Raw genomic sequence first — 25,579 nt, 5'->3', positions numbered from 1 at the left:
TGGGGGCCGCCGTGGGGCAGGGCGGCCAGCACGTGGGGGCCGCCGTGGGGCGGGGCGGGCCAGCACGTGGGGACCGTCTGCCCGTGGGGGCCGCCGTGGGGCGGGGCGGGCCAGCACGTGGGGACCGCCTGCCCGTGGGGGCCGCCGTGGGGCGGGGCGGGCCAGCACGTGGGGGCCGCCTGCCCGTGGGGGCCGCCGTGGGGCGGGGCGGGCCAGCACGTGGGGGCCGCCTGCCCGTGGGGGCCGCCGTGGGGCGGGGCGGGCCAGCACGTGGGGGCTGCCGGCCGCTGCGGTGTGAGGTGGCCCCTCTCCCCTTCGCGCCCCACCAGCCATCTCCAGTCTTGGCTCCCACTCTAATCGCGACGCAGACCGGAGAGCCTGCAAGAAGCGGAATGGGGTCCGGTTTTCACACTTTTATTGTAAAGCTCGGGGGATAATTACACGGGTCTTTCATTGACAGCTCAGCAAACAAACCGGAAACGAACCGAACCGGAGGGGGAGGGGCGGTGCCTGCGCATGCTCGCGGCGGGGGGGGGGGGTGAGGGCGGTCGGAGAAAGAGAAAGACGGAAAGAGACAGAAATCATTACAAATCAACGGGATTGTGCTCGCAGCGCCGGGACGGGGTGGAGTGGGGGTGGGGCGGGGGCCCTTCCCGGGAGGAGCGAGGCGGTGGGAAGTGGCACGAACCGAGAAACACAACCCCACGAGGGCACCCGACGCGCCCCCAACCCCCCTCCCCGACCCTAAACGAGAGAGACACGGCCCCCCTCCCCACTCCGACACCCCTAGGAGACGCAGTCTCCCTTCCCCACGGGCACACACACCCGCCCCGGAAACCCACGGGCGAGACACAGTCCCCCCTCCCAGAGAAGTCCCGCACGGAGACGCCGCCTAAGAGACTTTCTCACGGCCACACCAGCGCTCCCCATACCCGGAGACCATCCCTCCCGCCCCCCAGGGCAGAAATGGCTCCAGAGGCCCAGCCCTGGGGGAGGGCCAGGCGAGGGAGAGAGAGGGGACCCCAGAGCCCCTAGGAGAAAGACAACTCAGAAATGCCCAGCCTCACCCCCAAGTGCTGCGGGGCAGGGGCAGGGGCACCCCCACAGGAGGGCCAGGGGCACCCCCACAGGAGGGCCAGGGGAGGGCCAGAACACCCCCTTCCCAGGAAGGGGCAGGGCCCCGGGGGCCAACTTGCCTTAAGTGTTCCCAAGGACCATGGGAGGAAACAGGCTCCCCAGAGAGCCTGAGTAGAGAGGGGAGAGCTCCCGTGGTCCCCAGAGGGAGTACAAGTTCCCCAGAGGCTCCTACAGTGGGAGCCCCAGAGGTGAGGGATACCCAGAGACCTCCCCACTCATGCTTTAGGGACCCTAGAAGAGAAAAGTCCCCAGATGCCCTCCCACTACCAGGAGACGTGCCCTGAAGTAGGGGGCTGGGGACCCACAGGTCCCCTCGAGGAAGACACTGACTAGGTCAGGCTGGGCTTGAGGGGGTCTCCTCTGGCCAAATGTCGCCTATCGGTACATAAAACTGCACGCGACTCAGGCAACAGGGAGGGCTTCGCAGACCCAGGAGCCAGCAGGGGACCCAGGACCCAGGGCTGTCATCCCTCCCCTGCCCACCTTTGGTTTCACCTCTTGAGTGCCCAGGTGGTGAGAGACTGAGCACCCAACCCCAACCAGGGGCCAGAGGGGCCCTGCCTCTGCCAGTGGGAAGAAGGGCTTGCTCCGGAGCCCTCCCCAAGGAGGCTGGGCCACTCCCTGCCTTCTGGCTTCTCCATTGTGCAAAATGCTCCTCTGGCCTCCCTCTCGGTGCTCATGCTCGGGGAGTGTCTGTGGCCAGGGTGCAGGACCCAGTCCACCGGGGGCTTCTGGCAGAAGTCCACGGACACCGAGGTCTAGACAACCCTCTCCACCAAGCACGTGGGCCTCCTACACCCTTCTTGCCCCAGTGAGGACCGCCAGGACGCACAACAGCCCCGGAGGCCGCTGCCCCACCCGCTGGGCACCTCAGGCTACCACTCTACCACTATTGCACCTGCCCCGTTTGTGCAGGGGGAAGGGGCTGTCTCTCAAACAAGCCCCCAGCCCACTTCCTGGGCCTCCCCCAGGGAAAGGAGCCTTTGGCCAACCCCAAGACCTGGCTGCTGCCACCCCAGCACACCGCACCTCCTGCCCTCCACGGAAGGGCTGTGTCTGCAGGGGCTGCCAGACCAACAACACTCTCCTTCCTAGCGAAACTGCTACCCCAAGCCAACTTAGGGGTAAGGGGCAAAGAACAGGGTTATTCTTCAGCCCCCTGACTTTTCTGGGGTGGGGTTGGTGTCTCTGGGGTTACAGGAGTCAAGTCCCCAGCAGCACAGCTCCCAAAGGCACTGGACGACCCAGCAGCCTGTACCCACCCCTCCCACATGTGGGCTACCCCCCCACCCCAAGCTTAGCCGAAGTCAAGCGAGGGCCATACCCTGAGTCTCCAGCCTCCCAGCCTGGGCCCCTGGGGACTGGAGAGGTATGGGCCAAGGCAGTGGGGGTCTCTGGAAGGAAGAGGGCTGAGGCTTTGAGACGGGGGCTCTGTAGGACGCCCCTCACACCCTGGCCCCCTGAGGTGTAGCGAAGGCCGCACCTCATCATGGCTGACTGGGCTTCTCTGCCCCCCAGTCTCTCCACCCCCTCCCCCACGGGATCCCTGACCCTGGTGAAGGGAAGCCCAGCTGGAAGAAGGGGGCCTGGAGTGTGGGGTGCCCTGAGGCAGCCCTTCCCACCCCCTGAGGTCAAGGCAATGGTGGTTTTACAGGCTGACGGGTCAGTCATGGCAGGGGCTGGGGGCTGGGGCAGGGAGGGGGAGGGTGCAGGCCCCCATACTGGGGGCAGCAGCCGGCCACCCCCTGAGCAAACCTTCCTGCTCCCAACTCACCCAACCAGGCCCGAGGCACAGTCATCCCACCCCTGTCCAGCTGCCCCCCACAGCCTCAGGGCCCCTCTGTGACGCTCATCGGGATGTGGGAGGCCAGCCTGAGCAGGGATCCCCCCCAGGGCACAGCGCAACAGTTCCAAAAAAATATAGATTTGTATTTCTTTAAAAAAAATTAAATAAAAGCCCAGCTCTGCTGATAGGCGAATGTTACCCCCGCCCCCGCCCCCACCCACCCGTTGTTTCCCCAGCCTGCGCCCCCCCCATCCCGCCATGGCCCCAGGGGTATTTACAACATGGAACAATCGAGGCCTGGGGTGGGGGGCACTGCAGCAGGGAGGAAGGGGCACAGGGCAGGCCCCCCCAGAGGGGTCCCCCAAGACAACACAACATCAACGAGAAAAGTTGCAAATCAGGCAGAGGTGGGGACATCATTCCAAGGTCCTTATATACAGACACTGCATGACCAGCAGGGGAAGGGGGCCCAGGGGCCCAGCCAGGGCGCCGGTGGGCAGGCGGGCCAGCCCAGGGACAGCACTGGGCACCAAGGCCCGCGCCTCACCCTCCCCAGCCCCCACCCCACCTTTGGTAACAAAAGCCCTTCAGGGAGCCCCTGGCAGTCCAGGGTGTTCCTCTGGGAGTCCCCAGGGAGAGGGGCTCCCCAGCTCAGCCCTGCCTCAGGGCTAAACCACAGGGCCTGCTGTCCCCGCCCTGGTCGGCCATGCGGGAAGTGAGTTACAAGTGTGCCGCCCGCCCTTGACTTGCCATCTGCCCAAAGTGAGGGGGTGCTCCCAGGATGAGGGGAGAGAGCCGTCACTGCAGAGGAGCCCTGCTGGGCATGAGCTGGGGGAGCCCCACAGGAGGGAAGAAGGGGCTCCGGGGAGCTGGGGGGTGGGAGTAGGGGAGAGGACCTGGACCCTGTGTAGGGGAAGGGCCAGCATGGTCACAAGGCCAGGACTGGTCCCCCACTCAGGGCCCTGGCTGTGAAGTCCACGCTGGAGGGCATGGAAGGGGCCCGGCCGGGGGCTGCCCTGTGGCCTGAGGCAGGGCAGGGTGGGGTGGGTGGGGGGCTCACAGGTAGATCTCGCGCTTGGCCGTCGGGGCGGATGCCGGCGTGGCTGCGGGCGGGAAGTCCGAGGTTTGGGTCAGGGGGATTTCCTCCAAGGCGGCCGAGTCCTTGCAGGAATCATGGCTACTGTGGGAGAAGGCACTGTAGGAGGGCAGCAGGCGCACGGGGGCCGTTTTGGTGTTCCGGTCTTCCGGGGGCTGGGGCTGCCGGCGCCCGCAGGCTCCTGCCCCCCTCGGTCCTGGTAAGGCACGAAGGTGGAGAGTTTGAGGGCGCTGCTCTTGGTCCGGCGGCTGGGAGACGACTGGCCGGGCATCCAGCACGTGTCGGAATGGCCAAACTCACTGCACTCCCGAGTACACGTGCCCGTCATGGCAACATCAGGCAAAGGACGGAGGTCTGCAGAACACAGCAGGGGGCGCGGTCATCAGGCACGGGGTGGCCTTGGCAAACTCTGCACCTCGATCTCCCACCAGCACCTACACCCTAGGGTGCGCGCCCCTTGTGGCCAGGCCCACCGTGTGAGTGCACACATATTCTCTCACACATCCACACACACACACCCCATACCTCAAACGAACACATCCCTTCCAACCTCGCCTACCCTCCAGTGCTCCTCACACACCCACCATATCTGCCCTCAGACAGGTGTGCGCACACACACACACACCTCAGCCTCACATTGCTGTCCATCTGCAGACAGGCTCCAGCCTGGGGCTCTATCCTCACGCAGGGTGGCGGGAAACCCCACCCTCATTTAAGGACACAAGCTCTCCCTCTCTCTCTTGCTCTCTCCCTTATGCCCCCCTCTAATAGGCATGGGCACAACAGTCTCCCGGACCGGGCACCTGTATCTTCAGATACAGATGGGTGGGCACACACCTTCCTTGTGAACCCCTCAAGTATCCCATGCCCCGGCCAGTCCTGGGACCCCCCACCCCATCCTGCCACAAGGGGAAGGGACAAGTCTCTATGTGGGGGTTCACCCACAAGCACATCCATGCAACCCTTCCCACCTCTGTCTGGCCCCTACACCCGCCACCACCCCTGGCCTTGCCCCAGCTCCCCGCCCAGAACACCCATGGGAACAGGAGTTGGCCGCCTGACAGCAGTAGCCGGTGTGGTTGCTGGGCAGCAAGGGTCTCCATGGGAACAGCTGGGCCATGAGCACTTCCTGTCACAGCAGCCCCTGTCCCGCCCTCACTTGGGGAGGGCACCAGGCGGTGACCCCCCTCGGGGAAATGACAGAGCAGTGCTGCCTGGGGACAGGAGCTCCCCAGGCACAGCCCGGGCTGGCTCGGTCTCCTGCCAGTGCAAGGTGGGGTACGGAGGGCTTCATCGTTAAGCTTCCGAGTGCCAAGGTTCTTCACTCAGTGCCAAGGTTCTTCACTCAGGGCAAAGCTGGGGGACCCAGAGTGGCTCAGAGCACTGGGTGGGGGGCAGACGGCTGGGTGCTGGGCCGAGTCCCACAGACCCCAGACCCCAGAGCAGCTCCCACATACCTGGCACTGCGCCTCAGGGCCTGCTCCGGCCGGCCGGCTCTGCGCGGGCACAAAAAGGACGAGACGGGCGTGAGATGGCGCATGGAGGGCGGGGTGGCTGTGGAGGGCCCGCCAAGACCTGGGGCCCGGGGGCTTGGATGGGGCCCTTGGCCTGACGCCTGGGGTTCTGTCGTGGGGAGGGGAAACTTGGAACTGGGGAATGGGGCGACGCCCCCTTAGTCTTTCCGTCTCAAGGGCCCACTTAGGTTCCCTGCCACAGGCGGCCATGGACGCCTTTTCCCACGCACACACGTGCACAGCACACGTTCCACACACATGCATTCCAACAGCACGCCTTGCCATCCTCTCCCACACTGCCCTCCGCTCCGGCCACCAGCCTCTGCCCCTCAGCAGCCAGGCCTCTGCCCTGCAGGCCTGTCTACCGCCCCTCCCCAGCCACCCACTCCAATCTCCTAGGTCCACTCTATTCTCAAGGCCCTTCTGTCCGCCTTCTCCAGGGGCCTGGCCACGAGCCCTGTGTGCTGAGGGTCCTGGTTCCCAGGGAGGCAGCGTGACACACTGCAGAGCATCAGGACGCTGGGTCAGAGAAACCCGGTGTCCTTGTCTCCCCGGCCTGTCACTTCCTACATGTGTGACTTTGGGCGAATGACCTAAGCTCTTTGAGCCTCCATGTCCCCCACTGTAAAGTGGGCACGACGCCGTTCTTGGATCAGAGGGTGGCCATGAGGAGGACGTGTGTGTAGACTGGGATTCCCCCAGCACAGAGATCACCGCGAATGCACAAACGCCCACTCCCCAAGCGGAGGGTGTTTGCAAAGCCTGGGAACCATCTCAGGTTCCTACCCCTTCCCAGGGTGCCTGGGGCTGGCAGACGCCCCTCACCGTTCTCAGGGTGCTCCATCTCCCCTATGCTGCCGTCGGGGGTGGTGCGCTCGTAGTGGTCCTCGGGCAGGGCCAAGGGGCCGAGGCGGGGCCCTGAGGATGACTTGCTGGATGGCGTCTCCGACTCCTCCAGGCCACTGTCGTAGTAACTGTGCTGGGATGGGTCCTGCAGCTCCTGGGCCTGGCTGGTGGCTGAGAAGGTGACTCGGCGGTGAGGTAACTGCAGGGAGACACAGTGTGACCGCAGGCTGGCCAGCCTACCCCGCGGCACCCCACCCCGCCCAGGCCTCAGCATCTACCAGGAAGAGGCCCAGCCTGTTAGCATGACAGAGCACCCCCCACCCCCAGCCCTGAGAAAGCTCAGGCCTCACTAGAGGGCTGCCCCTTCATTCAAGGGCAGCGCCCAACCCAGCCTGGTCCGCACACGCAAAGTCCCCACACAGCGCAGGCCCCACCCGGTGTTACGATAGCCCCTGGCAGCCCCAAGAGCCGGCATCCAGTACCAACCGCGGGTTACAGCCCTGCCAGGCCCAGCTTCCCTCGGACAGCTCCTAACACAGCGCAGAGCCCGACACCACAAGAGCACAAGGCCGGCCAACTGCCCCCATTCCAGCAGGGCCTCCAGGTTACGGAAGGGCTTTCCTAAAAGCAGTACAGACCTAACTCTCAACAGCTCAGCAGGGACACAGCAGTGCCCTGAGTTCCAGACGACATCCGGCATCCGGCATCCAGCATCCGGCCGACTGCAGCTCCTCACCTGTCCCACTGCTCTGTGACTTCCCAGAGCCTCCATCCACACAGCTGCCAGCCTCTTCCCCAGCCTCTGAGCCTCATCCCCCAGCTTGGCAGCACTGGGGGCAGCCTCAGGACTCCCCACTGAGCCCCCTCCCGGCTCAGCCCCCATGGCCCTCCAGAAGGGGTTCCAGTGGAAAAAGGTGGGCGGGAAGGAGGGGAGGGCACCTGGAGGTGGGGGCAACAGATCAATGGAAAGTCCCCAGCCCTCCAGAGCAGGACCGACATCAATTGCAGAGGGTAGGGCCCGGTGCCTGGGGGTGGGACACAGGATCAGGAACACTGCCCTCCAACCGAAGAAGGCGGCTGGGGTGGGGGCATCCGTGGCTAGGTGGAGCCAACTTGGGATCTGGGAGGCAGACAGGTGACAGGCTGATTGCTTCCAGCCAGCGACCTTTCTGTCTGCCTGCCACGGGTTAACGATCAGCCCAGAAACCTGGCAACCTCAGCTTGGCACTTGGCACACCCAGCCTGCCACCCAAACACCCACCTGGGACTGCCAATGGTTTTCTTGCCAAGCCAGAAATTAGGAGTGGAGAGCTCAGGGGTGCAGTGGCTGGGCCCAGGGACTGCTGATGGGTCTCCATGCACTTTCTGGTCCTTTAAGACCTTGGCAGGCTTTGTCTTTGGAGATGGCCAGGGGAGCGGCCCCTCCTGATGCTCCCACACAGTCCCCACTCCCCACCAGAAAGCTGGAGTGAGGGAGGCTGACAGCCAAGACAGCCTCCCTACCCCGTCTTCATGGGATCCATGCTGTGATGCCAACACTGAAGGGTCTGGGTGATGACAGACAGGGCTCCCCAAAGCGACCTGCACATTCCACCCGGTGCAGGGGCCAGTGAGCTCGGGGAGGGGTGTGAAAGGCACACGGCGCTGTGGCCTTGGTGCCTTCTTTCCAGTTTTAAGACACTGGCCAGCAGCGTCTCTCTCCCACTCTAGTCTGCCAGTTCTAGACACTTGCTAAATATTTGCAATTGGCAGTCAGATTCATATGTCTCGAACCAAATTCTCCTTCTATCATCTTCTGCTTGGGCAATGATTTCATCACTGTCCCCATCACCCACACTCAGAGGGCTGATGCCCACCTGGGAATCCAAGTAGCTCACCCCTCACTCCCCATCTCTACCCACATCCAATTATCTCTTGAGTCCTATGGGTCCTTTCTTCCCACACTCAGCCAAATCTGCCCACCCATCACCCCATGGGCACTACAGTAGTGCAAACCTTAGGGGTCAAGCCTGTACCTTCACCTCTGGCCCCTTTGAAGTCCACTATACATGGCAGTGAACTTGCTAAAACTCAACTCACCTAAAACAAAACAAAACCCAAATGCATGTATGTTCAGGGACTCCCATTTCCTCTGGTGGTGTGTAGGGGGTACTTTTAGAAAGGCATCCATGCCATCTGCGACCCGCAGCTCTTCCAGTCTCACCCCCCACTGCCCTCTGTACCCTTTAATCTGGCTCCCTTCATGCCCTCTCCCTGCCACCATCTTGGTCATGCTCATTCCCGCCTCACAGAGTGGCCCTGAACAGAGGGACCCTCTTGGCCAAACCCCGCTCATCACCGACAAGCTGACACAAGTTCCACAGGCTTCTTCCAGAAGCCGATTCCGGGGATCCATGCAGGTTTCCCTACATTGTGCCCGAGAGAAGGGGGGGCACTACGGTCAAATAAATTTGGAGATCCCTCGAGATACACAAAAGTCTACCAGGCTGCCTGTTTCTTGCTGGGCTTCACAGAGCTTTCAGTAGGTGAATGTGACAGTGAGTCTCTGACCCCGCCCCCCCTTTAATGGGGTTATGGATAACAGTTGACTCCAACAATCGGATTTCCTGAGGTTTCTGTTTGAATTCTGGCTCTATCAGTGACTAGCGGTCACTTCCGTAAAATGAGTAGTAAAATGATTAGCATCAGAGTTATGAGCATCACACTGTTTCATACAAAGGGCCAGCCTGGGGCCATGCACCTGGTGAGGACTGAGAACGGAAGTGAGTAGTGACTAGTGACGGCAGCAGCAGCAGATCATGGGAAACGTTTTCCTACGGCACGTCTCACTTGGCCCTTAAGATGGCAGTGCCTCACCCCACTGTCTCTGGCAAATACAGTCAGTCGTTCATTGGAGCCATGCTGAGCTCACAGTAGAAATGTGGCCCGTGAGTTGCAATGACAAAGGTGGTGCGGTTTGGTCACGTTGAATGTTGGGAGAAGGTATTCAGTGTGGCTCTTGGACTGGGGTGGGTGGGATTGGGGATGAGTAAGGGACAGACCCCAGAAGCACAAAGATAGAAGAAATAGCAGCTGCACGGACAGAAGCAGCAGAGTGAGCCATCAGGCGTTGTTGGAGGTCACCCTTTGGGGGCTTGAATTGTTCACATAACAAGAGATGTCCCTGGATCTCACTTTCCTGGCCCCACTCCTCCAAAGGCCCCTGGAGCTTTTACTTTGGGGGTACCCCTGGGGTGCTGGGGAGTTTGTAGCTGGAATCAGAGGCGCATGCTGACGCCGAGGAGCTCCTGGGAGCCTCTTGAGCCTCTTCGGTCACCATGGAGGTAGACAGTCTCCGGCCTTGGAGACTCCTCTGGGACCTGAGGCCCCTCAGCCACACTTGAGCCTTCCTCCCCGTCAGGTACAAGCAGATAAAGTGCACTCCCAGGAGAGCAAGAAGTGAGAGATGGAGAGAGAGAGAGTGAGAGCCAGCAGCCCAGGGTGGCTAGATCCAGAGCTGGGGGAAGGGCAGGGCGGTGGCTTCACAGGCAGGAGGCAGAGCTAGGGAGCCTCAACTGGGAGGTGGGCATGGGGGCGTGTGTGGAGCAGGTCAGCACAAAGGGCTTGAGATTTCCCAGGCCTCTCCTTGGGCCCTCCCTCCCTGCAGGGGAGCTGGTGATCACGGGCGGTGTGGAGACAAAGGGCAGGGCCAGCTACTTGCTCGGTAGTAGGCAGTGTGGATGAGGAGGCTGGAGCGGGGCGTTGGGGGAGCTCCTGCACTGGGGAGTCGGCTCTTGGCCCTCACCTGACGCCATCCCCTCCGAGTGCTCAGTTCTGAGGTCTGTTAGGGGCTACCAGAGGTGGGCAGATTGGAGCAATGGTGGAGAAAGGTAAGACACCGGTGCACCTCCACCTGCCGTGTCTCGGCGCAGGGTGCGGTTCCTAGGCAGGAGGCCTCACAATAAGGGGCCAGGGGACCTGGTGGCAGGCGCTGCCATCTGAAGGCTGGGCAAATGGTCCTTTCCCCAGACACAGATAGGGATCGGGGCGAGGAGCAGGAGCTGGGGAGCTAGGATACGCTCGGCTGGGGTTAGGGCAGACAAGGCAAAGAGATGAGATAGGGAAACTGAGGCAAGACCTGGGGACAAAGGGCTATTTCCAGTCTCTCTCCCTTCTTCTCTCAGTTCCAGGAAAACAAGAAACCAAAATTCCAAAAATAGAGAACTTTATTATCAGGGATGAACGTATATGGGCTGGGGAAGGGGAGAGGGGCCCAGCCTCGGAAGCCTGGGCATAAGGAAAAGGCTGACACACAGTACACATGAAAGGCACAAAGCGGGGTCCCCCCCAGCACATTCCCAGGGCACCCTGGTCCCTTCTAGAGAAGCACCTATGGCTGGCCTCACACAGAGACCCGGGTTTGGAATAGACTTCTTCCCCATATTTTCCCCATTCTGCGTCCACATCCTTCTGCCCACCTGCCCATCAGCCCCCAGCTGCCAGGCCCAGCAACTGGTCCCACAGCCGGGGCTCGGCAAGTCACGGGCCTCTCCTCAGTGGGGAGGGGGCAGGAAGGAGACCACAGAGCATGCCCTCCCTTAGCTTCCACTCAGCTCAACCTCCCGTGCCTGGGCGAGGCAGCAGGTTCATTACCAGGGCCCCCGTCCCCCCAGATCTGAGGTCCCACCTCCCATTCCTGGCTCAGGTCGGCCCCCACATGGGCTGGAGGGCACGGCACTCACAATACACCTGCTCCGTCACTCCCACACCTCAGTCCAGATGGCCCCATGGTAGGGGTGGGGTGGGGGCCGGGGTGTGCTGAGCCGAAAAGGCTGGCCTACCTGCTTGCTGGGGTATTTGGGGGGGTTGGTGCGGTAGCTGTAGTTGGAGTACTGCTCGGAGCCCGTGGACGTGGTGTCCCCGGTGCCCACGAACGTGTTTGCAGGCGGCAGGTCCTGCACCACCTGGTGCTTCTTGGAGGCCGAGGGTGACTGGGGCTGCAGCTGGATGGAAGGCAGTGGAGAATTGGAGCGGTAGTGACGGCCCAGGTCGGGGCTGCCTGGCGGGTAGTTTAGGGGAAGGTGGATGCGGGGGCTGTCCCCAGGGGCGTCACTCATCAGGTTGAACTTGAGGGACTTCTGCAGCCCGGCCTCGTCTTCATCCTCTACCGGCTTCACAGGCTTCGGGGACTTGCTCTTCTTGCCTTTGCTTTTGTTGCCCTTGGAGGCTTTGCCGCTGGGCTTGGGGGCATACAGGTCCTTGGTCTCCTTCTTTCCAGCCTGGTAGCCGCTCTTGGCCTCCCGCTGCCGGCAGTAGCGCACGAGCACCGCCAGGGCAATGAGCAAGGCCACGGCCACGACCCCGGCCACCACACCGAAGAGGATGTTGCCACGCTGCTTGGAGCGCTCGTACTCCGGGTCCCCAGCGATGTCGATATCCAATGGCGTGTCCAGACTGTGGCCCAGTAAGGTCTCCAGCAGCGTGCGGTTGGCCAGGGTCTCGTTGACGTAAAGGTGGACCAAGGCCGTGCCATAGCGTGGGGGCTTGCCGCGGTCACTGACCTTCACCACCAGGCGGTGCAGCCCGTGGTGGCGCCGCTCGATCTCCTTCTCCAGGGTAATGGCACCGGAATGGGACCCGATCTGGAAGAGCCCGTAAGGGTTGCCCCCCGCGATGCTGTAGGTCAGCTCGGCATTGACACCGGAGTCGATGTCCTCAGCCGTCACCTGGCTGACCGTCTCCCCAAGGCGCGTCTGCGGAGTGAGCAGCCGGTGCGAGGTGTTGGAGGGGGCGGTGATGAAGGGCGCGTTGTCGTTCTCATCCAGCACGTTGATGGTGACGCCCACGTAGGCTGAGCGGGGCGGCACGCCGCCATCCACAGCCTTCAGCTGGAAGGTGTAGGTGCTCTGCTGCTCCCGGTCGAAGCTCAGGCTGGAGAGGATGGTGCCCGTGCCGTTCTGGATCACAAAGTCCCCATTGTCCTGCTCCACGGAGAGCTGCACCCGGGCGTTCTCCCCCTTGTCCCCGTCAATGACAGTCACCATGCCCACAGGGCTCAGTGCCGGCATGTTCTCCATCACTGAGAAGTTGTAGCCGCTCAGCATAAACTTGGGGTCATTGTCGTTGCAATCTAGCACGTTCACAAGGACAGTGGCCGTGCCCTGCAGGCTGGGGCTGCCCCGGTCGGCCGCCACCACCTTCAACTCGTAGCTGTCCCGCTGTTCCCGGTCAAGCGAAGTCTTCACCCGGATCTCTCCGTTGTCAGGTGAGATGGTGAAGAGGCCCTTGGCAGCCGGCTCCGGTTCCAGAGAATAGACCAGCTCCGCGTTAGAGCCCGAGTCGGCGTCACTGGCCGTGACCTCGGCTACCACTTCGCCGGGCTTGTTGTTTTCCGGGAAGGCGACTTCGGTGACGCTCTGGGTGAAGATGGGTGCGTTGTCATTGACGTCCACCACCTGCACCTTGAGGGAGTTGGTGCTCGAGAGGGGTGGGTTGCCGGAGTCCACAGCCACTATCTCGACGGTGTAGTCTTTGACCTTCTCGTAGTCCAGCGGGGTGGTGGTCTGCAGGAAGTACTTCTTCTTGCTGTCGCTGCCCGTCTCGCTGGCCTGCCGTAGCTGGAAGGGCACGTCACCGGCGACCACACAGGTGACAGCCGCATTCTCCCCCTCGTCTCGGTCTGACACCTGCACCAGGGCCACGGCCGTCTCTTCGGCCACGTCCTCCGAGATGTTGGCCATCCCATCCTGATGGGTCACCAGCCCTATGCCCCGGATCTCGATGGTGGGAGCATTGTCGTTCATGTCCTTGACAGTCACCACCACCTGTGCTCGGGCGCTCTTGGGGTTGGCACCTCGGTCCTTGGCGAGCACCGAGAAGCGCAGGGTGCTCAGGTCCTCGCGGTCCACAGGGCCCTGGACGGTGATGAGGCCAGTGTTCCTGTCCAGTCGCAGGAGGCGCCTCACGATCTCGGGCGCCTGGTGGAACGTGTAGTCGATCTCGGCGTTGGCACCCTGGTCCGAGTCATTGGCCTTCACCTGCAGGGAGGGAGAGAGTGACGGGAGCAGGCATGGGTTAGAGCAGGGACAGCAAACTCAGGGGCACATGCGCTGACCAGCATGGCAGACTAACACGGCAACCAAAAGGCCTGATGCTCTGGTAGACGTTACTAACGTGTTTTTCCACAGAGCCCAGATGTGGCCCACAAATCCTCCAAAATGCTGAGAGAAATGGGCTGGGACATGATTTTTTTCCTTCTAAGATTTTATTTTTATTTATATAAAAGTCAATGTGTCTATGTGTGTGTGTGTGTGTGAGAGAGAGAGAGAGAGAGAGAGAGGGAGAAGAGCGAGGAAGAGATACAGAGAGAGGGAGAGATATCTTTCATCTGCTATGTTCCCTCCCCAAATAGCTGCATCAGCCAGGGCTGGACCAGGCCAAAACCAGGAGCCTGCAATTCCATCCAGGTCTCCCACATGGGTGGCAGGGGCCCAAGCACTTGGGCCATCTTCTGCTACTTTGCCAGGCACATCAGCTACTTTCCCAGGCACATTAGCAGGAAGCTGGATTGGAAGCCAAACAGCCAGGACTTGAACCAGAGCTCCAATACGGGATGCTGGTGTTGCAGGTGGCAGCTTAATCTGCTGTGCCACAGCGCCAGTCCCAAGCCAGGGCATTGTTAAATTTTACTTGTCATTCCTGTACAAGTCCAAATAAGGGGTTGAGAATACAAGCAGCCACTAGGGAAGCACCTTCATCCAGTTAAACTGGCCTTCACCGCTCTGAAGAGAGGGAAATGTGTAAGTGGCAGAGATGGTGTGCAGGCACGCACATACAGGGATGATGCACACACAGGCACACACATGTCTAAGTGTGTGGGATGCTGTGTCTACATGCAGGAGTGCAGACCACATACCCACCTGGGGGCCTCGGGTGAGGGGACTCGTTCTGAAAGCAGCCAGGTAGACATGTGGGTCAGAGGGAGCTGCCAGCCAGTGCTCAGTAAAACCGGGGAAACCTGTTTTAGAAGCTGCTTCTCCTCCAAGCCGGCGCTGGCGAGGCACCAATGTGAGGCCGGGAGGGAGGGGCTGGTGCAGGCCGCAGAGCCTGCTGGCAGTGGGCTGGGCTCCCAGCATCAAACAATGAACTGTCTGTCCCTTTGCAGTGGGCACACCCTCCCACAGCAACTCCAGCGTGCACTCAGCCCAAGCCTGTACAAACATGGGTGGTAATGGGGCACCGGGCATGAGGTAGGAACAGCCATGAGCTATGACGGTCAGGCAAACACCAGGCTGGAGGTGGGTCACAGCCACACGGTTGTCCGATGGCTGCAGCTGGGCGTAGGGAACAGGCGTAACCTGGGTGAGTTCCTGGGCAGGAGGAGAGCCCTGGGGCTGAAACCCCACTCAATCAGTTCGGAGTAACTATGGGACTTTGGGCCAATTCCTTACCCTCCCCAAGCCCCAGTCCACAAACATATAAAATGGGGATAATAACAGACTCTGTCACAGGTGGCGGTGAGGACTAAGAGGGATGACACACGCAAAACCGCCCAACACTGCCCGACACAAAGCAATTCTGAAACAGCCCTCATTGTTTCTTTTGTCCGTCCCTCCATCCGTCCATGTGTCGCCCACAAACCCAGGCTAACAAATTGCTGGGCACAGCTGCTGGTCTTTCCTCCTTCCTCCAGGGAGGGGCGATCCCAATCACACCTGCCAGGGCTTTGCATGGAGTGCAGAGCCCCGCCTGAGGCACCGGCTGCCCTGGCCTCTGGTTCAGCCTGTGAGTGCCCATCCATCACCAGCTCTGTGATATGACCCCCTGCAGTCCCCCTGTCTTTAAGTTGCTCACCTAGCTTCCCTTTTTTAAACTTTTGTTTATTAGAATGCATTGACTTATTTTTAAAAATTCTTTAAAAATTTTCTTTTAGTTTTGAAACAACATTTTAAAAAAAAATTTACATCACAGAGCTTCTTACCTGCTTCCCTGGGTCCTGGTCTATGACTATGGGCATCTGCCTGCCTCCCACTCTCGCTCAGCTCCAACTCTGCTCCTCTCCCACTGTCCCCCCCACCCTGTCTTCACTGCAGCCTGGGCCACCTCAGTCTTCTCCCCGCCCACCTGTGTGTCCTGTCTCACTGGGAGGTGGTGACGCTGTGAGCTCACGGGCTCTGCAGCCACAGTGGTGAGCAGAGCAAAGGTGAGTGCCAAACCCATCAGCCGTGTGTTATCAGCCAGGCTCCTTCCTGCCTCTCCAGGGGCTCAGTTTCCCATCTGTAAACTGGGGATAATGCTACCTTGCACTGGAAGGATTAAATGATACAATACACATGATATCTTGAGAACAGTGCCTGCCACCTAGGCTATTATTATTCCCCATCCCCGACTGTCTGTCTCCCCTGTCTTTCTCAGTCTTTCCTTTCCAGGTTCCAGCCTACAGCCTTTTATTTCCTTCTTAAAAAAAAAAAAAAAAAGGCTGCGTCTCCCACTTCAGCCCGAGGACCTAGGAGGAAGGGTTTCCCAGGACAGGTAACGGTGTCCAGGGCAGGCAGAGCTCTCTTCGGCTCCCTCACATCAAAGACAGAGGCAGCTCCAGCCCATGGGGGAGGAGAAAGGAGCTGGGGCTGGCAGGAGGCCAGGGCTGAGATGACAGCGGGAGATACGCCCACTTGTCTGCAGGGACGCTATCTGCACTCCCTCCCAGGCCCAGGCCCCGCCGGGCTGCCCAGCCCCTGGGGCAGTTCCCATGCAGAAGGGGTGCTGAGAACATCAACAGAGCCACCTGACACCCCTCTGTGCCAAGGACCCCATACCCGCGGGTGCCCTGTGCCTGGGGAAGAAGGCAATGTGTACATACACACAAACACACCAGGGAGAGGCTTTCAGAATTCTGAAGACCCACCTGGCTGAACAAAGTGATTTCATCTCACTTGTCAGGTAGGGTACGGGAGGAAAGGAGCCTGGGTTAATTCAAACCCACCTCTGGCCAGGAAGACGGTTTCATCTCCCAACAGAGGCTACCTGGACAAAAAGCGACTCCTCTGTCCCAACTCAGCTCACCTGACTTGGGAGAATTCTCAAGAGGTTTACTGGGGCTTGCCTCAAATGCTATGTCACTGTCACCTAAGCCGCCGGACAGAGGACAAGAACATCACCTGTTTGGGTGGCAGTAGCAGTTTCTCTCCTACGCCAAAGGAATGCTCACCTGGCTGGGGTGGGCGCCCATGTCCAAAGGTTGTGGGGAGGGGGTGGGGGCTCCTCACCTGGATGACCGAGTGGCCTATGGGGCTGTTCTCAGACAGCTCGGCCTCGTAGGTGGGCCGCTCAAACTTGGGGGCGTTGTCGTTGGTATCGAGCACAGTGACCCGCAGCAGGGCGCTGCTGGCGCGGGGAGGGCTGCCGCCATCCTGCACCTTGATGGTGAGGTCATAGGAGTCCCAGCGCTCACGGTCCAGGTTGCCCATCACGATGAGCTGTGGCTGCTTCTCCTCCTGGTCCTCCGCAACCTGCAGCCCAAAGAGCTCCTGGGCCTCCGGCCCGGCCTGCAGCTCGTAGGACGCCACACCATTGGGGCCGGCGTCGCGGTCTGAAGCCAGCGGGATGGGGAAGAGCGAGCCGATGTTGGTGTTCTCGGGGATGGCCAGCGTGATGACCGGTGAGGCGAAGTTGGGTGTGTTGTCGTTGATGTCCTGGACCTCGATCTGGCCCTCCAACAGCCGGGGGCTGCCGTTCTGCACCAGGTCCGTGATGGACACCTCGAACTCCAGGATGCAGGGCTCCCCGGGGAGCTGGTTCTGGCACTCCCGGAGGCCCTCGCGGTCGATGGAGGTCTCGGTGGTGAAAATGTCCCCCGTCTTGCCGTCGACTCGGAGGTAGGGGGCACCCACCTCCAGCTTGTACAGGTGACCCACGTCTGGAAAGCCGTAGTCAGCTGCGAGGCTCCCGATGAGGGTGTTGGGCGGCTGTTCCTCTGGTACCTTGTAAACCACTCGAGTGGCGTGGCCTGGGCACGGAGCCAGCAGGAGCAGCAGTGCCAGCAGCAAAGGGGGCAGCAGCAACCGACGCCCCCCAGGGCCCGGGCTGGGCCTCAGGGGCCGCATCCTCACAGGCTCTGGTATCGGGAGGGCTGCAAGGAGAAGAGGTAAAAAAATCCGACCGTGAGCTGGCAAGAGGGATCCAGCTCCAGCTCTCCCTCTCCCTCCTACACACAGTTCTCCCAGGAAGAGAGTCAGTCCCAGCACAGAACCCCTGCTGGGTGTAGCAGCTGTGTCTGCCCCAGCTGGAGGAGCGGGAGAGAGGCCGGGCAGGTCCAGGGCTCCCGCCCATGGAACGCCCTATCCCACCTGATGATCCCAGGGCCCGGCCCTCCCTTCTTCCCTTCCTCCTCTTTTCCCTCCCTGCTCTCAGCTCTGCGCTCTACCCAACACCTCCTTCTCACCAGTACTCTGCCTGACTCACGCATGGTAATTACCCTGATACTGAGATAGGGGGAGAGAGAGCAAGAGGAAAGGTGAGGCTTTGGGAACCCCCAGTTGGAGCACCCTTCGCCCCCCCCCCACATGGTTGCAAAGAGATGCAGGTACCCCACACATGCACCGGAGCCTGGGGTCCTCATGGCCCACACTGAGGTCCATGCAGGCTGGCTGGAGGGAGAGGCGACAAGACGCAGAGTTGGTATATGCCGATGAGACAAATCCCCCACTAAAACCCCTTTTTAAAATTGTATTTATTTTCATTTTATCTGAAATGCAAAGAGACAGTGACTGAGAGGAGAGAAACAGGGAAGGAGGAAAGGTATCCTGTTGTTTATGCCCCAAATTCCTACACCAGCCAGGGCAGGGACAGGTCAAACAAGGAGCCAGGAACTCCATGTGGGTGACAGGGACACAAGCACTTCAGCCATCACCTGCTGCACCCCAGGAGGTTGACAGGAAGCAGAGCAGCCCAGGCTTGCTAGAGGATGCTGGTGTCTCAAAGCGATGACGTAAGTGACTACACCATGCACCTGCCCCTCAAACCTATTTTTTCTTACAATCATCACCCATACTGCCCAACGGCCCCCAACCCCATGAAGTTTAGACTGGACACAATCAAAGCTCACACGTGTCCCAGAGTGTGTGTGCCCACGAAGGCACACGCACGCACACAGCACACACGTGAAGTTCCCAGGGCTGTGCTCCTTCGGCCTGCTGCCGCGCACAGGTGCAAAGATGACGAGGGCAGAAGTCAAGATCGGGGTGAGGACTGGTCAGGGATGACTGGCTCGGCAACTAGGAGCTGCCCCGGCCTGTCCTTAGTGACTGAGAGCCCAGCAGGTCTAACTGGGACAGGGCAGCCAGTGACACCACCAGCCTTCCCCGACCACTCCTCCCACCCCTCCTCCCACCCCCCTGGGCGCTCAGTGAACATCTGGCTCCTACTTGACCCCTACCCCCACATACATCCCCCTAGTACACGCCTGGTGCCTCTTCCTAACTGGTCCTGTCTTACCTCATGCCTGGTCTCCCTGCCCACCTCCAAACCCTTCCGATCAGATCCTTGTGTGCCTTGGCTCAGCACGAGCTGCGCCTGTGCCACCACAATAACCCTCTTCTTCCACCTCTTACCTGGCCTTGAGGCTGCACGTTTGCTGACCACAGCCAGATCTGCCAGCTACTGCCCCTGTCTTGACTGCCCCCCATTCTCCAGCAAATCCAGGCCAGCTCTCCCTCGATGAAAATCCAAAGTCTTGAGCCCAGCAACCTCTGCAGGGGGCTCCAGCTCCGGCTCCTTTCTCCACTTCCCTACTCAGTGCACCTGGAATACCTGCCTACACCTGGATGACCCACCCAAGGATCTGCCACCCACCACACCCATCCCACTGAAGGCAGACAGGGGCCCCCAAAGAAGCCTTCCCAGGCTAGTCCAACCCACAGTGACCTCTCCTTCCTCCAGCTCATAGCCACTTATTGTCTGCTCCAATCCCAAGGCAATGAATCACCGGGCTGCCCGGGACACCGCCCGCCAGTGTAGCTGAACTCCAGTATTGCGTATCTGTTCCCACTTCTGTCTCAACAAGCATCCTGAAGGGACAGGACTTGGTGCACTCATCCATCGCTCAGCCCCCACCAGTGATTCTTTGTAAAGCCAGGCAAACTGCAGGCGCTCAATCGTATATTCAGGGAGTATTTCTTGGACACAGCAGTAAACAAGACTGGCCCAGTGTGCTATGACAGTGGTTCCAACTCATGGCCACTCGTCAGTTTTGTTGGGTTGCCTTTCTGTGCCCACTGGCCGAATGTAGGGCAGCAGGGGGGAGAAGAGCAAGGGTTGTAGCATCAGAGCATGTGAGGCAAACCCTGGCTACCCACTTCCTGACCACATGACATACTACTGAGAGCCTCAGCTTCCTTTTCTGTACAATGGGGCTATGACTGCCTATGTCCTAGGGAGTCTGAGATAATGCAGGCTAAAGGACTAACATAAGCAAGGCACAAATGGACCCTTTCAAAGCACTTAGCTCATGTAGATATGTACCTGCCTGCAAAGTGCATGAAGTGTCTTTCCTACCAGACTGAGCGAGGCGTGCAAAGGCCTCTACTTGGCTTCCTCCTGCATCCTCAGGGCCAGCCTGGGACCTGGTGCATGGGAGGGCGCTCAGCACGCAGCTCTTGAACGACTGCGTTACTGTGAAAGCTCCCTGGGCTTGGCCCATCGCAGCACTGACTGTGTGGTCAGCGAGTGTTTGCCCCGCAGCCCAGAGAACTTGCTGGGGAAAAACCGAAGGCTTCTCCGTTTAGGGTGCATGGTGGCCTCTCAGTCAAGCTCACAGAAGGCTTCACCTCTCGGTAGCCTACCCAGTACAGGCCCCTCCCTAGCAGTGCGAACTAGCTCTGATTAGCAAGCTTGTTTGTTTCCAGCTGCAACCTTAATCTCTTTAAAGGAAGGAGGAATGTGGATCCACCCTCCAGCCACCTCCCCTCCACACCAGCAGGGACACGGCACAGGGCTGACCTTGCGGCCTTAAGCCTCAACCCAACACACCTCCAGAGGACTGTCTCATTCCTTTCCGGGCACCTTATCATGCCACCACCCTCCTCTACGCACGGGATCACTGTGCACCCCAATTCTCTGCATAAATCTTGGCGGGATAGGGGTTACCTTGAACCTCCACAGGAATTACCCTAAACCTGACCAAGAGAAGTAGAGCAATGACCGCTGAGAGTATACCCTCTCTCCAGGTGAAGGCTATTTAACCTGGTGGTGTCACACCCCTCTCTAATCATCTTATGGCACCATGACGCAGGTGTTTCCAAGAAAAATGACTGGTCACGAGTTTTGTCTGCACATTCAGGGGTCTATGATCTGGCAGGGTCAGGGTGCCTTTGGTTTGTGGCTGCTCTAAGAGACACAGATGAAGCTCCTCCAAACACACACATACACACACACTCCGGAGGCTTCCTTCTCCTTCTCAGGGTGATGCCTTCAGACTCTAACCATGCAGATGCCCTAGGCAGCACCTGCAGGCTTGTGAACCGACCCACCCAACACACACCCTCACACAGGAGATCCTCACAACCAGGCAGCAGGGAGTCAGGAAAACAGTGAGGTATTCAGCTTCCCAGTTGGGAAAAGAACCCACTGGGAATCCAAGACCCGGAAGGTATGGAGTAGCGGAGGAAGGGACAGAGGGAGGTCGGAGGAGAGGAAGGTGGGGTTGGAGGGAAGGTTGCCCAGGGTCGGCTGGGCCTGCGAAGCACCTGCAGCTCCTCCTCGAATGAGGATTATCTGGCCCCACCCTTAGGAATGTTGACTCCAGTGGGCGGTGGAGACTCCCCCAGGGCAATTGTGCGGAGCTCAGTCCCAGACAGTCTGGGAGCAGCTTTGAGATACACTGGGTCCACAGAGTTAAGAAAGAGCCGGAGGCTCTGCAAACTCTATTATCATCACCTCTATCACCATCATCGCAGAGACACTGAGGTACTAACAAACCCGCTAAGTGTTTCACGCAAGCGCTCTCGCTGAACCCTCTGAAAAGGGTACTGTTTATTACTGCACCTCGCCCCATTTCACAGAGGACCAGATTGAGGCCCAGAGAGAATAAACTGTCTTCAGTTACCGAAGGAGTATGCGGAAAAGCAGGGCTCTTCCCATTCCAGAGTTGGGGGGCAAAGGCTGGACGGAGGAAGAGGATGGGTCCAGGCCTCCCAGGCTCATCTAGAGGCCTGCAGAGATGTAGCCTGGAAGGGTGGTGGCGCTGGGCGGAGGAGCAGTAGCAGTCGTGGCTCTTCCTCACCCCTGCCCCCACAGTCTGAACTTTGTCCCCAGCAGTTGGTACTGGCAGTCATTAGTCCCAGGCGGCAGCCTTTGAAGCCATCAGTGCTTTATCTGCCCTGCCCCAGACCCTGGCTGCCTTCCTGGACAAGGGCGCCCCACCTCCAACCAGTGTCGTGGGTGCCCAGGACCCTGAGACGTCCAAGCCTCAGCAGAGCCCAGCACAGGGATTCATTTCTCTTAGGCCTGAGCGTGGAAGAGCCACGAGGCGTGGAGGGAAAGGCCCCCTGGCAGCCAACATCTGGGCAGGGGTGAGGTTCATGTGGGGTACAAGGGTCCACTGCTTGCAGAATGCTGTGGCCCTGGGAGGAAACACATCCGTCACTGTCCCAGTGACCAGGTCACCCAGCACTGTTCCACAGCAGTCACTACTACCGTGGGGACACACCATCAAGGGACAAAGGGACCGTGTGGCATCATCCGGGAGCTCAGGGTTAAGTAAGTGGGCTACGTGGGGTGGAGCCACCGGCTGTGCAGCCCTCAGCTCCTCCCCTCCCTCCTGCAACCCTTTGTTGGCCTCTTCGGGGCTCCCGGGCAACAGCCTTCTGGAGTGAGACTGTGGGGTTCGAACACCCACTCCACCACTTCCTCGCTGGGTGACCTGAGCCCAAGGAAGTCACTTTCGTGAGCCTCTTTCCACACTGTGAAGTGGAAATAATGAACCCTGCCTCTTGAAGCTACCTGGGAGGACTCGAATGAGATCGGATGCTTCCGAGGTCTATTCATTGCCAAGGACAGATTTTTAAGATCACTAAAGAGAGCATTTTATTTCCAGCACCAAGCACGTAGTAGGTGCTCCTGAGTTCGATGATCAAACGAACCCTTCTCCTGCCCGCTGGCCAGGCCTACCAAGGCAAAGAAGCTATGTCTGCTACTGCTGGTCCTGCAGACTCGGGCAGGCGGCAAAAGTGCTCCCGACGTGGTTCAGCAGAAAACCTCAGTGCAGCCCTCATATCCCTGCTCAAGGGGCAGCGCTCACCCCTCATCAGACGGGCTTCCTCCCCTCCCCCAGCCTGGATTCCTACTTAGCTCCTCCCCCACCCTGCAGGCCCCCTCCCGGCCCTTCCACCCTTTTCTTCCCAGCCCTTCACTCTCCAGCCTGCCCGCCCCTCCGCCAGGAGGCCGCCGGACCTAGATACCCCTTTGCATCTGAAGTCCCTTCTGGAACTGAGGCCCGGGGGTACGTGGGGGAAGGGAGAAAAAGGAAAGGCGGCCAGAAATTAACAACCCAACCTGCTCCCCTACCACCCCCCGCCGCTGGCCATCTCCGGAGATCCCTTCTCCTCCCTCGCCCCGGCACTGCGCGTCCAGTTGTATACAGTCCCAGGTTTCAACTTCAGACCCCAGCGTCCAGGGAGTTGCCCCCTCCCCCCACCTCCACCCTTCTGGGTTGTCAGAAACACCTGGGCGGCCCCTTTCCCGGCGGCACCCGGGGATGACCCAGAGCAGGTGCTGGAAGACAGCCTGCGTCTTCCGGCATCAGGTCCCCGGTTCTACCCGCCTGGGCAGCCCCGTCCGCACCGCCCTGGTCGGCGGGCGCTCCCAGCACACACCCAGCGCGCGGAGCGTCTCCTCCCAGAGGACGCCGAGCGAGTGCGGAGGGGGGGTGCGGGGACGGTGCGGTTCCTCGGGTTCGGGCGGCCCCACCCCCACACTGCCAGCGCCCGGCCACGGGAGCCCGAGGCGAGCCGAGACTAGAGCGCAGCGCGGCGCGAGAGCGCCCGAGCTGGCCGGCAGCGAGTGTCCCCCGCCCCTGGGCCGCCGCGGGGAATCCCTCCTCGCCATCTCCGGCCTCGGGTCTCCCGCAAACCGGCGCCGGCAGAGGCGAGATGAGCCGCGGGCGCCGGGAGGGGGCTGGGAGGGAGCCGGACCGGGCGGGGACACTGGCGTAAGCCCGACCCACGCGCAGCGGGGCGGAAAGGGGGTCTTCGCCCCCGCGCTCGGTCCTCAAAGGCCTAAGCGTCGGCCGAGATCTTTCCCGCCGGAAGGACGAGTCGCCGACCCCTGCTGAGGAAATCGAGGCCAGAAGTCTGAGCTGGGGAGGGCAGCAGGGGGAAGGGGCGCGAGTCCAGCTCGCCCTTCCGTTCTGCGCCTGCCGTGATCTCGCTTCGGGCCCTGGGCCTTGCCTGCACCCACGGCTGGCCCGCAGCGGGGCCCGGACGGAGGGGCCGCCCAGGTGTGAGGCCACCCAGGTGTGCTGGCAACCCCGGTGGCTTGGGGAATTCAGCTAAACCGGCAGAAGAGGGTCGCAAACACCGCCCCAGGTCTGCACCCTCTGCAAGAGGACCGAGGTCCCCGGAGCCCCGGGCGGTGGCACAGCGCGGCCTGCCAAGTCCGGCTCGTTCCCGGAACACCCAGCCGGTGCGGCCCTGGAGTGGGGGTGGGGAGGCGCCGGCCAGGAAGCCGGTCCGGCCGGCCCCGGGGCTCCAGTCGTGCGGACATTTACAATAACAATGTCGCGATTGAGGCGGCTGCGCGCTGGGGGCTCGCCGCCGACCCCGGCTGGCTCCCCAGACAGAATCTGGCCTCCGAGGAAGAGGGGCCTGGGCCGAGCTCCGGCGAGGCTGCGCTGCAGGGTGTAATGTGACACCAGCGGTGTCAGGTGTGTGACACCAGCGCGGAGGATGTGCGAAGCCGTGGGTGATGTGTGTGTGTGTGGCCGCGAGGCGCTGCCGTGGGCGCCGTTGGCTACTGGGGAAGTGTGCCGAGACCCCAGGCTGGGTGCCATCCAGACCTGCCCCGCACACCTGCGTTCTGGCCAAGGCGTGGGTCACAGGGTGTGTTCCCTACAGGAATGTGTGCGGGGGCCGGGTTTTGAGTGTGCATCTGACAAACTGGCCGTGACAGCCGTACGTGAGCTGAGGGCCACGTCTGTGTTTGTGTCACACCGGTCGTGTGTCCGTGCTGCTGATCGTGCAGACGCCGAAGCGCATTCTGAGCTGTTGACGGTGGCTCAGCCGGCGCTGGTGTGCGGGAGGTATGTCAGCGCACACATGTGCCGATGTATGTATGGGTGTAGACATGTCGGCGGTATGGCCCTGGGTACCCGCGGGGAGCGGGAGACGCTGGAGTGAGCCGAGCTGGTCGCCCAACAAGTGTGTGTGCGTGTGTGTGTGTGTGTGCGCGCGCGCGCGTGTTGTGGACAAGGGTCCCTTGCCGGCTCCGGTCCACCGGAGCTCCCTACCACACTGGGGACCGCGAGCTTCCCCAAAACCATCCTCCCCCCGCGCGCGCCTGGAGTCTCCTTCTCCCCGCCGCCCCAAGCGCGCCCGGATGCGGGGTACTGGGGCCGGGGGCCGGCTCAGGACCCCCTCCCCTCTCTCGGTTTCTAGCCGTGAACCCTGGAGGCCAGGTTGCCCGGCAGCAACCCCCTCTCGGTGCTCCCGGCCGCCCCCACCTTAGTCCCCGCGCGCGGAGCACCGACCCGGCCCCCGCGGCCTCGCTCCGCTGAGCGCCCCTCCCTCAGCTCCCGCCGGCCATGGCGCGCTCCGGGCCCCAGAGCCGCTGCCGCCTCCACCGCCGCCAGATCCTTACCCGCCTCGGGGCAGCACCGGCCGCCGGCCCCGCTGTCCATGAGCGGCCGCCGGCCCCGGCCCGGGCTGCGGCTCGGCACGGCTGGGGCTGGCGCTGCGGGTCGGGCTCCGGCTCGGGCGGGCTCCGGGCGCAGCAGCCCGGCGGCTTGGCGTCCGCGCCGCGCTCCCGCTCCCCGAGTGTGTGAGGCGGCGGCGGCGGCGGCGGCAGCGGCGGCGGAGCCAGCGCGAGCGGAGCGCACGGCCCGGCCCGCCCCCTGCCTCCCCCTCCCTCCCGGCCCGCCCGCCTCCCGCTCGCCTCCCCGCCCCCCTGCGGCCGGGGGGTGGAGCTCGGGTCCCGTCGGGAGGGGACCCCGAGCCCCTCTTCCCCAAGCTG

The 25,579-nt window shown here is 61.4% G+C and overlaps 1 protein-coding gene across 1 annotated transcript; it reads right to left on the bottom strand.

Annotated features, from left to right (window-relative positions):
• Positions 1-3,972: 3,972 nt before the first annotated feature.
• On the bottom strand, positions 3,973-25,279 carry PCDH1 (protocadherin 1). Its single transcript, XM_062188932.1, is given in 6 exon segments — positions 3,973-4,176; positions 4,179-4,373; positions 6,359-6,578; positions 11,200-13,395; positions 16,624-17,486; positions 25,208-25,279. Coding segments are annotated over 6 exon segments (3,711 nt in total). The 5' UTR covers positions 25,248-25,279; the 3' UTR covers positions 3,973-3,979.
• Positions 25,280-25,579: the final 300 nt, after the last annotated feature.

Source organism: Lepus europaeus, chromosome 4 (assembly GCF_033115175.1).
Source record: "Lepus europaeus isolate LE1 chromosome 4, mLepTim1.pri, whole genome shotgun sequence".
In the NCBI taxonomy this organism is placed as follows: domain Eukaryota; kingdom Metazoa; phylum Chordata; class Mammalia; order Lagomorpha; family Leporidae; genus Lepus; species Lepus europaeus.
This window is presented reverse-complemented; position numbering and strand designations above follow the sequence as displayed.